General features: G+C 31.5%; 1 protein-coding gene across 1 annotated transcript in view; it reads left to right on the forward strand.

The window, feature by feature from the left end:
* LOC126888214 (attractin-like) overlaps positions 1–9,632 on the forward strand; it is a 29,800-nt gene extending 20,168 nt beyond the window's left edge. The window contains exons 3-4 of the mRNA XM_050656269.1: positions 2,596–2,977; positions 9,485–9,632. Of these exons, the coding sequence (XP_050512226.1) occupies positions 2,596–2,977; positions 9,485–9,524 (422 nt within the window). The 3' untranslated portion in view covers positions 9,525–9,632. The remainder of the gene's footprint in view (positions 1–2,595; positions 2,978–9,484) is intronic.
* Positions 9,633–10,605: the final 973 nt, after the last annotated feature.

Raw genomic sequence — 10,605 nt, forward strand, 5'->3', positions numbered from 1 at the left:
ATAACTTCAAAAACTAATCACAAGGCTCGATTTCAAAGAGTTCTAGCTCCCTTAAGTTGTTCTTATTACGAGGCGCCAAGCCTTACTCCGATCAATGTATCGTACCCATGTATCCAATACCAGGTAAAATATATGCAATATTTAAAATACTGTCGGCAAACGTACAACAAACACTGAGTAAATACGAAGGGACGACAACAATAGATACTAGGCAAGGATACAATCCATTGCTCTCCGTAGTGAGCAAACATTTAAAAGCATTTTTGGGCTAGGTGAATTGGATTAAATTGCCTTAAAAATATCTAAATATTCTCCTGTCTTCATTTCTCAGGAAACTTTTTGGATCCCCTGTATATTATTTAATAATTTTGTAATAATGTCATGATTTCGAAGTCAGTTAAGTATGGGATAATGATCTAGGGCGTTATTTTGAAAAATAACATTATTTAAAAACTAATTCATTAAATTCGTTAAAAATTTTTGCAAATAAAGAATAATTTAGTCGGATATTAAACGTTGCAGGCACCACGGGTATTATAGATAATAACGCTTTCGGTCAACGTATATCCCTCGGGCCAAAGGCCCTCGGTATATACACTAGGGTGGAACGAAAAATTCGAAGTCATTATTTTTTATGGGGCTAGTGCGGCAAAGTTGTGTTTTGATGTATAATAAAACTGTAAGAAATATTTTTTGTTTTGGACCCAATCTTCAGGTTCCATATTAAATTTAAATTTTTGGGAATATCAAAAAAAAATAAAATTTTAAAAATTAATTTTGTGTCAGTTCTTTGAATCTAAATAATTTTTTTATGATACAATATATACATTTTAAGATTGGTAGTCTGATTTTGTGTTAAAAAACGGCATAATATTTCTAGACTGCAACCTTAAACGAATAAAGCCATCCCTTGATTCTGGTCCACAAACAGCATCTGATGCTTCAGTTACTAACTTAGCAGTTCTTTCCACGGATTTTGTATGACAAGTGCAGTTTAAACCTCCATGTTGTTGTAATTCCCAGAATCAATCATATCCCTTACCTCTTCATTGGAAATATGTTTTAGCAAAGGAGGAACCGTAACTTTGAATCCAGAAATAGAAATTAAGTCATTATATTCTGCAGCACTAAAATTTAATGTTGGTATTTTGAATCTCCGGATCTTTTTTCTTTGGAAAACCAAACTGGTGCGTACACTTTTTGGATGAAACCTACTAACATAATTAATTGGGGGCTGGGACATTTAGTTCCAACATACAATCGAAGCAACCGATTATCAACTGTCAGCCACCTTGCGTGTGATATTTTCCCAGGTTTTTTAAGGCTCAAATCATTAGGATATTTTCCCGCAGCAACTGCTTGACTGATTTGGTACAAGTACTTCTGATCGGTACTAAGGTGTGTTGTTTCTAATAATATTGCTAGGTTGTTTCCTATTGCGACAAAATCGACAACAGCCTTCTCTTCACAGCGTTCCAGAAGTTTCCCTATTGGCCCTGAAAAACCAAGTGGTCCACTGGTGCGTCCATCTAACTCTTTAATTAAATGACGTAGAGGTGGTTATTGCAATGAAATAAGCATACTAGCCATTGAAGTGAAGTGCCGCAGTATTTGTGACGTAGATGGTTGGACTGTAACTGTTGACAAAGGAGCAATGATTCTTCTTCATGATCACCTGCATCAGAAGAATTTGAGTCAGACCAGCTGCTACTTACGGGAGGATTAGAGGAATCAACGGTACATGCTTTAAGAACAATTTCGTTAGTAGGTATTATATTTTTGAGAACTTGCCTTTGCCTTCATGGTTCTTCCCATTTTCTTCCTTATTACTGCAGATTCTGCAATATCCACTGGTCCAATTGCCATTTTTCGACAGAATCGTTGATCTTGAAGAAAATTTCGCTCATTTTGTGGTACTTTCTTGATTTTATCACAAGTACAGACACACAGTTCTAGTCATGTTGCACTTGCAAGCCGCGATACTCAATAACTTTTTACACTCCTTTCGAAACTGGCAAATCTTTTCTATTTATGAATCAGATGCTTGCTGAGTTTTTGTGTTCCTATCGCTTAAGATTTTGATACTCTGTATAAATATTTTAAATCATCGTTTGAATGCACTTATGCGCTAATGTTGGAATAGAAGCTTTTATTCATATTTGTTCTACTTTCGTTGCAACGACATTCAAGACGTCGCGTCGGCATCGCGCGTCGGCGATAGATAGATCTTTATTATTATTTGTCAACTTTAGTTCATTACGAATGTAATGTCACACTTTAGAATGTCACACGTAGTTGGTAAAACACGATCATTGAAATTTGATCAGAGCCATATTGATTTTTTCGACAAAAATAATTTTTCTGTTTTTTCATTTTTCAAATCCAATATGGAACCTCAAGATATTTTTTTTTACTTTAAAATGCTCTCACACCAATTGTTTTCATCACCTGACACAACTTTTAAACGACAGCCACAAGAATTTTTCTTTTCGTTTATTTTTTGACCTTTTTCCTTCCACCCTAATATACACCATTAATATAAAGCGTTATTATTCTTATAATACCCTTGGTACCTTAATAACTATTTTATTTCAGATGAACTTACTACCGATTATAGATTCACATTTAACATATCAAAATCAAGCGACAAATATTTCACAAGAATCAACTATGTTAACTCCCCCACTAAACCTGACTTGGACGTAGATGTCCGGATTACATGTTCAAAGCCGGCGAAAGTGAATCTAACAGTCAAAACTGAAGGATTGGAAGAAAAAACGATTTTGGAAAGCCTCCACTGTGGAAAAATCACCACAAAAATTTCAAAACATTTATACAAATTTGATGATACACGGAATATCAGTACCACTAAATTTTATGCCCATGTCTACGATTTTCAAACCCCTACGGTAATAGAAATTTCCTTCAGTCAGCCTCCGAAACTAAATCTGGAACAATTTGCCATAACTTTATTAACGTAAGTATATTTCACATTCTTCTCGGTGTTTACTGACCATGTTCCGAAACGTTGTTGACTTTTCATTTGCTTTTTCTCTAGGTACCATCTCCTCTTCTAAGGTTGGCAATTATCAGACCGATTTTTACTTTTCAGACTGCGGCTCTAAATAATTCGTTGTTACTACATCCAAACTATTATCTAAGGTTCTTCAGCTATGAGTTAGTGACCTGAAGTATTAGATAATTATCTCCTCTCATAATATATCCCATATCTCAGTTTTCATTTCTTAATCAATTGTTAGAATTACTGCTGTTTCCTTATACCTACGTCTCAATACCGCTACATTGGTTATTCTATGTACACATGAGATCTTCAGTACTTTTTGGAACCTCCACATTCCAATTGCGTATAAACTTCTTAGGTCAATTTTATTCAGTTTCATCTGCAACTTTTTTTATTAACGCCACATTTATGAGCGACACGTTTTTTTTTTTCTCTTGGGGGTTCCATTCTAGGAAAATCCTTCCACTCTTGGAAGCTATTGCCTTCAGCTCCACTTTCTGGATTTTATTTCATTTTCTACCCCCTTTTGTTCGGTCAGGTGTAGCAGATTTTCGTTTCTGATGATGTTGGGCCAGAAAATACAAACAAATTTTCTTGGGCATTTGTTAACAAAGACTTGCAGTTTATCTGAATGGGTTTTTGTCAATTTCCAGGTTTCACATCCTATGGCTAATAGTACGTTCTTTAACGGTAAAATATTGCAAAACCTCTAAATTTTAAAGAACCGCTTGGATTGACATGCAATTTGACATACACATAGCTAACAAGTCAAAGAAAAAAAGTGATATTGTGCCGATATGTGCTTTTGCCCCGGGGGTGGTTTTCACCCCCTTTTGGGGGTGAAAAAATATTCGTCCAAAGTAAGTCCGGAAACGAATAACCTGACTAATTTTAAGTAACTTTTGTTTCATAGAGTTTTTTCACTAAGTCAATACTTTTCGAGTCATTTGCCAGTGAATAGGTTCATTTTTTCAACAAAATAACCACGCTTTTAGACGGTTTTTCGCAAATAACTTAAATAGTAAGTATTTTGTCGAAAAAACATTCTTATCAAAAATATAGCGTGTAAAAAATTTTAAAAATTTATGTATATATCATGTCTCTATATCTAGTAGAAGCAGAGTTATAGCTAATTAAAAGTAGGTTCATATTCGTCAAATTCCAAACGGAATATTTTAACGTGAAATAACCAGAAATGAAGCACATCTCGGGGAAAACTCATTACAACTTATTTAAAGTGTTTAAAAAAAGCTTCATTTCGGTTTTATAATAAAATTCCCAGCATCAAAAGTAAACAAGTTACGCTCAAAATAAAGTTAGTCCCTTTTCTTTGGTAAAAAAATCGGAAAAATCGCCCCCTAATTAGTATCTCAAATGAACTTAATCGTTACGACTTCACAAGTTTCTTGACTCGTGTATGCATTGCTTAAAAGATCTGTAAGTAAAAGGGGTTGAACGAGTCACTGATCACGACTGGATGCAAATTTAGAAACACCAAATCCTAATCAATTTTTGCCTAACAGAAAAACAAAAAATACCTACATGATATTCAGAAAAGCAATGCTGACTTATTTTGTTTTTCGAGATTTTTGGTATCTCTAACAATTTTTAAGTTATTTTGAAAAAAGCATATTTTTCAAAATTAAAATTTTTAAAAATTTTATTTTAAAACCAAATTTTTTCAAAAATAAGCACTTTCAATCGATGAAACTTACAGATCATATAAACACAACATAAGTAAAATAATTTGTGAAGCGGTAACGATTAATTTAATTTAAGTTGCTAATTAGGGGGTGATCTTCCCGATTTTTTTTTGCCTAAACAAAAGGGACCAACTTTATTTTGAGCATAACTTGCTTAAGTTTAATGCTAGAAACTTTTTATAAAAACAGAAATAAAGCTTTTTTAAACACTTTAAAAAAGTTATGATGGATTTTCCCCAAAAAGTGCTTAATTTTTTGGATATTTCACTTGGAAATATTCTATTTGAAATTTGGTGAATATGAATCTATTTTTTATTGGTTATAACTCTGATTCTACGGGGTCCAGAGACATAACGCGCACACCATTTTTTTTACTTTTTTGCAGGCTATACTTTTGCTACGAATGTTTTTTTTTTCGACAAAATACTTACTTTTTGAGTTATTTGCGAAAAACCGTCTAAAAATGTAGTTATTTTATTAAAAAATGGACATATTCACTTGCAAATAACTCGAAAAGTGTTGACTTAACGAAAAAGCTATATAGAACAAAAGTTACTTAAAATTAGTCAGTTTGTCCATTTCCGGACTTATTTTGGACACATATTTTTTCACCACCAAGAGGGGTGAAAGTCACCCCCAGGGCAAAAGCACACATCGGCACAATATCAATTTTTTTCTTTAACATGTAAGCTATGCGTATGCCAAATTTCATGTCAATCCAAGCGGTTTTTTAAAATTTAGAGCAAAAACCGTGAAAGAATGTACTATAATTAGTGTAGAACAGCCAAGACATTGTGTGGTGTGTTCCATTCAATAGGCTATTGATTATGTACTATAGAAAGGAACTACAACGTTAACGGGGTTTTATTACTTCATATGGTCAATGAATCTCTATATATGAAAAAACCGCGGAGTGCTACCATTTAAAGGGGTGCGTTTTTGAGAAATGGGTGAATTAGTCCCTGGGCACAGGTTACATTAGGGTGAGTTCTATGCACTTTTGGTACAAACACGTCTATATAAAAATTGTACCTGGTTAAATTTCCTATCTAAATATAACTTTTTAAAATCAAAGATACTTTTTTTTACAAAAATATATTCAAAAGAAAAAGTCCAAAGAAACCCAAAAGAAAGAAATTTTGTTTTTTGTCCCATAACTTTTGTCCACGGGGATATAGGTATAGACATTTCTTCACAGAAAAAAAACTTACATATTTTCTCTTTAAAATGATGCTTAGTAGAGGTCGTTAGGATTTACAGTTTTCGCAATATGATTTTTCAAAGTTCGCCACTCACAGCAATTTTGGGCAATTTTCCTTGTTATTTCGCAAATATTTTTCTGTAATTTTTTCTACGCAACTTTAGGCATATGCAATGGTACATGTAAGAGGAATAGAAATCAATTACCTTTAAAATGTTCTACTGTATAATGTTGTACGACTTCTTTTAAAGAGGTTATCTTTTTCAAGATTTTATACTTTTAACAAGTTTTTATATTTTTTACGATTATTTTTTAAATTTCCCATTATAACTTTTTTTCTTTTATATTTAGGTATATATTATATAATAAAAAAGAAAGCTTATTCTATTTACTTTAAAATGGTGTATTATAAAAAATTCTAGGATTATTTTTGAATAAGATATGCTTTTTCAAAATGTAATAAGTACTTGCAACGATTTTTGATTTTAGGATTATTTTTTAAATTTCTCCTTATAACTTTTTTATGTGATTGTGTGTTATGATTGAATCTTATTTTTTATAGGTAATACTTTGGATCCACTTGACTCGGCCGGGCAAACTTCAAAATATGGATTAATTCCAATATTTACTGTCAAAGCTCCTGCACCACAAGCTTTGCTTGAAAAAATAGCATGTAAATGTACCAAAGGATGTACAAAAAACTGCGGTTGTAGGAAGATAGGAATTAGTTTTTCAATATTCTGAAAATGGTGCATGTGCATGGGTACTAATTGTGGGACTCTAAGGTAACTGAGGTGTCAGAGGAAGATATTGAAGCTAATGCTAACGAAGAGATGGACTTTGATTTTGAATTTTTTTTTAAATGTCAACGTTTAAATAATTTTAACTAAAGTGATGTTTTCTAAGCCTAATGTTTATGTAATTTTTGTAAAAGAAATAATTTTAAATAATACAGGTAAAAAAATATCAAAGAATCACTCGGTTTCCATTATTTAAATATAGATGATACACCATTTTAAAGAACAGAAAGTAAGCCCTCTTTATTCAGCAATATATAGTATATTGATGTACAAGAAAAAAAAGTTATAATGAGAAATTTAAAAAATAATCCTAAAATCAAAAATCGTTGCAAGTACTTATTACATTTTGAAAAATAATATCTTATTCAAAAATAATCCTCGAATTTTTTGTAATACAAAATTTTAAAGTAAACAAAATAAGCTTTTTTTATTATATAATATAATATATACCTAAATGTAGAAGAAAAAAGTTATAATGAGAAATTTCAAAAATAATCGTAAAAAATGTAAAAAATAATATTTTTTATATTAGGTATTATATATTATATAATATAATATTATATTATATATACTATATGTAATATAATATTATATAATATACAATATATCATAATATAATATAATTTTATTTTTATATTATATTATAAAAAATCGTTAAAAGTATAAAATTTTGCAAAACCATAATCTCTTTAAAAAAAAAGTCGTACAACGTTAGACAGTAGACCATTTTAAAGCTAATTGATTTCTATTTCTATTACGTGTACCATTTCATATACCTAAAGATACGTGGAAAAAAGTTACAGAACAATATTTGCGAAATTACAAGGAAAATTGCCCAAAATTGCTGTGAGTGGCGAAATTTTAAAAATCATATTTCGAAAACTATAAATCCTAATTACCTCTGCTACAAAACATTTTAAAGAAGAAATATGTAGATTTTTTTTCTGTAAAGCAATGTCTATACCTATATCCTCGTGGACAAAAGTTATGGGACAAAAAACAAAATTTCTTTCTTTTGGGTTTATTTGTGCTTTTTCTTTTGAATATATTTTTGTAAAAAAAAGTATCATTGACTTTAAAAAGCGATATTTAGATAGGGAATTTAACCAGGAACAATTTTTATGTAGGTATCTTTATACCAAAAGTGCATAGAACTCACCCTAATGTAACCTGTGGCCAGGGAATAATTCACCCATTTCTCAAAAACGCACCCCTTTAAATGGTAGCACTTCGCGGTTTTTTCATATGTAGATGTCCATTGACCATATGAAATAATAAAACCACGTTAACGTTGTAGTTCCTTTTAGCTATCTTATTTTGAATATAATCAATAGCCTACAAACGATTGTTCCATTATTATCCTCACAGTATTTTTATTGTCTATACAGCAGGATTTCGTAGAGGGTGTATGCAGTATTTATATGGTCTACGCAGGAGGATTCTGGTCTGATTAGCTCGAAATTTAATTTTGTTTGTTAATCTTTTCAGTTTAATGGTCGTGAAAATTTTATTCATGGCGGTAAACATGGTCAATCTTTTCAAACTTTTGCACAGTGTGAGGTTGCCATTTTTTTGAAGCTTTATAATTTTACCTTCCAGCCTGCTGGAATGCAATTTGTTTTTCACACCTCTCGAATTATGGGAAACAAAAGTTCAGCAGTTAAATGCTGTCGGTTCCGGGGACTTATTATTCCTCAGCGATTTGATAGATATTATTATCTCCGTATTGACTCATATTAGGTGAACTTTTTTATAAAAATAGTACATTGTTTACCGGGTAGGAAAAGCTTAACATTCCTGGACGACTGTGAAAATTGCTAAGTCGAGGCGCAAGCCGAGACTTAGCAACACAGAGTCCAGGAATGTGGCTTTTCCTACGAGGTAAACATACTATTTTTCCGCAAATCGTTTAAAATTCGACAGATATTGATTGATTTAAAAAAACGCGATAATTTTATTCCCAAATAAATGGTGCTTTGAAATTCCTAATAAAATTACTTGGGTTACTATGGAAACGTATTGAGGTTGAATTGTCAAACTTGACGCTTATAAATTTAATTGCTGGTGTTCTCGAAAGTAAAATGATCAGTGATGATGAAATTTCCATTCCTGGGACTCCTCCAGAGCTGGTTGAGGCAGTGAATACTGCTTCATTAGAATTATTGCCAAAGAAATCAAGAGAAAAGTACGAAAATGCATACAGACGTTTTATGGATTATCGCATTTTAAATTAATTCCTTATAAGCAATGTGTTTTCTATCATTTATGTAGAACACTAACAACTGTACGGAAATATCATTTCCTTACAGTAAGGAAATGACATTTCCTTACAGTAAGGAAGTCCTGACTTTTTCTTCAAGAAATTTTGACAGGAATGTCAAAATTTCCTGGCGATTTGCGGAAAATACAATTTATTAATTGCTGTCACAGCTCTCCATGTTAATATTTTTTGACGGTTTGGAGATTACGTTTTGACGGACATGAAACAAAGACGATAAGAAGAGTTTTTAATTTTTTTGTAATACAATGCTTTTTGTAATTTCTGAAATTAGAGCAGATGAATCAAACTCCGAGCAGATGTTCACCGAAACAGTAGTTTTGAAACACTATTTAAATCCTAAAGTGCACTTCACCTCACACACCTCACTCACCTTACGTGCTATTTTCTGCACGTAATTCCCCAGAAATTTGGAGTTTATCACCGTTTTTACAAACTTTCTTCTCCATTTAATGATTGTATTAATTTTTTGTTTTACAGGGCCAAGTTATACAGCAAACTTCAAGGTTCTATGCCATAGTAATGAGTATCAAGAGTCAAGAGCCTAGTGATAAAATTAATAGGCAAAATAGAATCATTCTATTAAATCTGTAAATTTAGTGAACATTAATAAAAAATTATGTTGGTATATTCATATTGGTTAATTAAATAAATAATGTTAAATGTTAAATAAATGTAAAATGTGAAAGTGCCTTGTAGTACTTTCAATTTTTTTTGCCAATGTTTCAATTTTCTTACATTAAGTATACACAAAAGTATAGTATTAATTATATATTTTTTATACATAATAGTTACAGTACTCTGTGCTCAGTACACCTCTGAAAACCATACATATAGTCCGTTCTTTAACGGTAAAATATTGCAAAACCTCTAAATTTTAAAGAACCGCTTGGATTGCCATGAAATTTGGCATACACATAGCTAACAAGTCAAAGAAAAAAAGTGATATTGTGCCGATATGTGCTTTTGCCCTGGGGGTGGTTTTCACCCCCTCTTGGGGGTGGAAAAATATTCGTCCAAAGAAAGTCAGGAAATGGATAAACTGGCTAATTTTAAGTAACTTTTGTTCTATAGAGTTTTTCACTAAGTCGATACTTTTCGAGTTATTTGGCAGTGAATATGTTCATTTTTTCAACAAAATAACCACGCTTTTAGACGGATTTTCGCAAATAACTCAAATAGTAAGTATTTTGTCGAAAAAACATTCTTAGCAAAAATATAGCCGGTAAAAAATTTAAAAAAATGGTGTATATATCACGTCTCTACACCTAGTAGAAGCAGAGTTATAGCTAATGAAAAATAGGTTCATATTCGTCAAATTCCAAATGGAATATCTTAACGTGAAATAACCAAAAATGAAGCACATTTCGGGGAAAATTCATTACAACTTATTTAAAAAGTTTAAAAAAGCTTCATTTTTGTTTTATAAAAAAAATTTCTAGCATCAAAACTAAACAAGTTACGCTCAAAATAAAGTTAGTCCCTTTTGGTTTTGGTAAAAAAATCGAGAAAATCACCCCACAATTAATATCTTAAATGAACTTAATCGTTACGACTTCACAAGTTTCTTGACTCGTGCATATATTGTTTATATGATCTGT

The sequence above is a fragment of the Diabrotica virgifera genome, chromosome 7 (assembly GCF_917563875.1).
Source record: "Diabrotica virgifera virgifera chromosome 7, PGI_DIABVI_V3a".
Classification (NCBI taxonomy): domain Eukaryota; kingdom Metazoa; phylum Arthropoda; class Insecta; order Coleoptera; family Chrysomelidae; genus Diabrotica; species Diabrotica virgifera.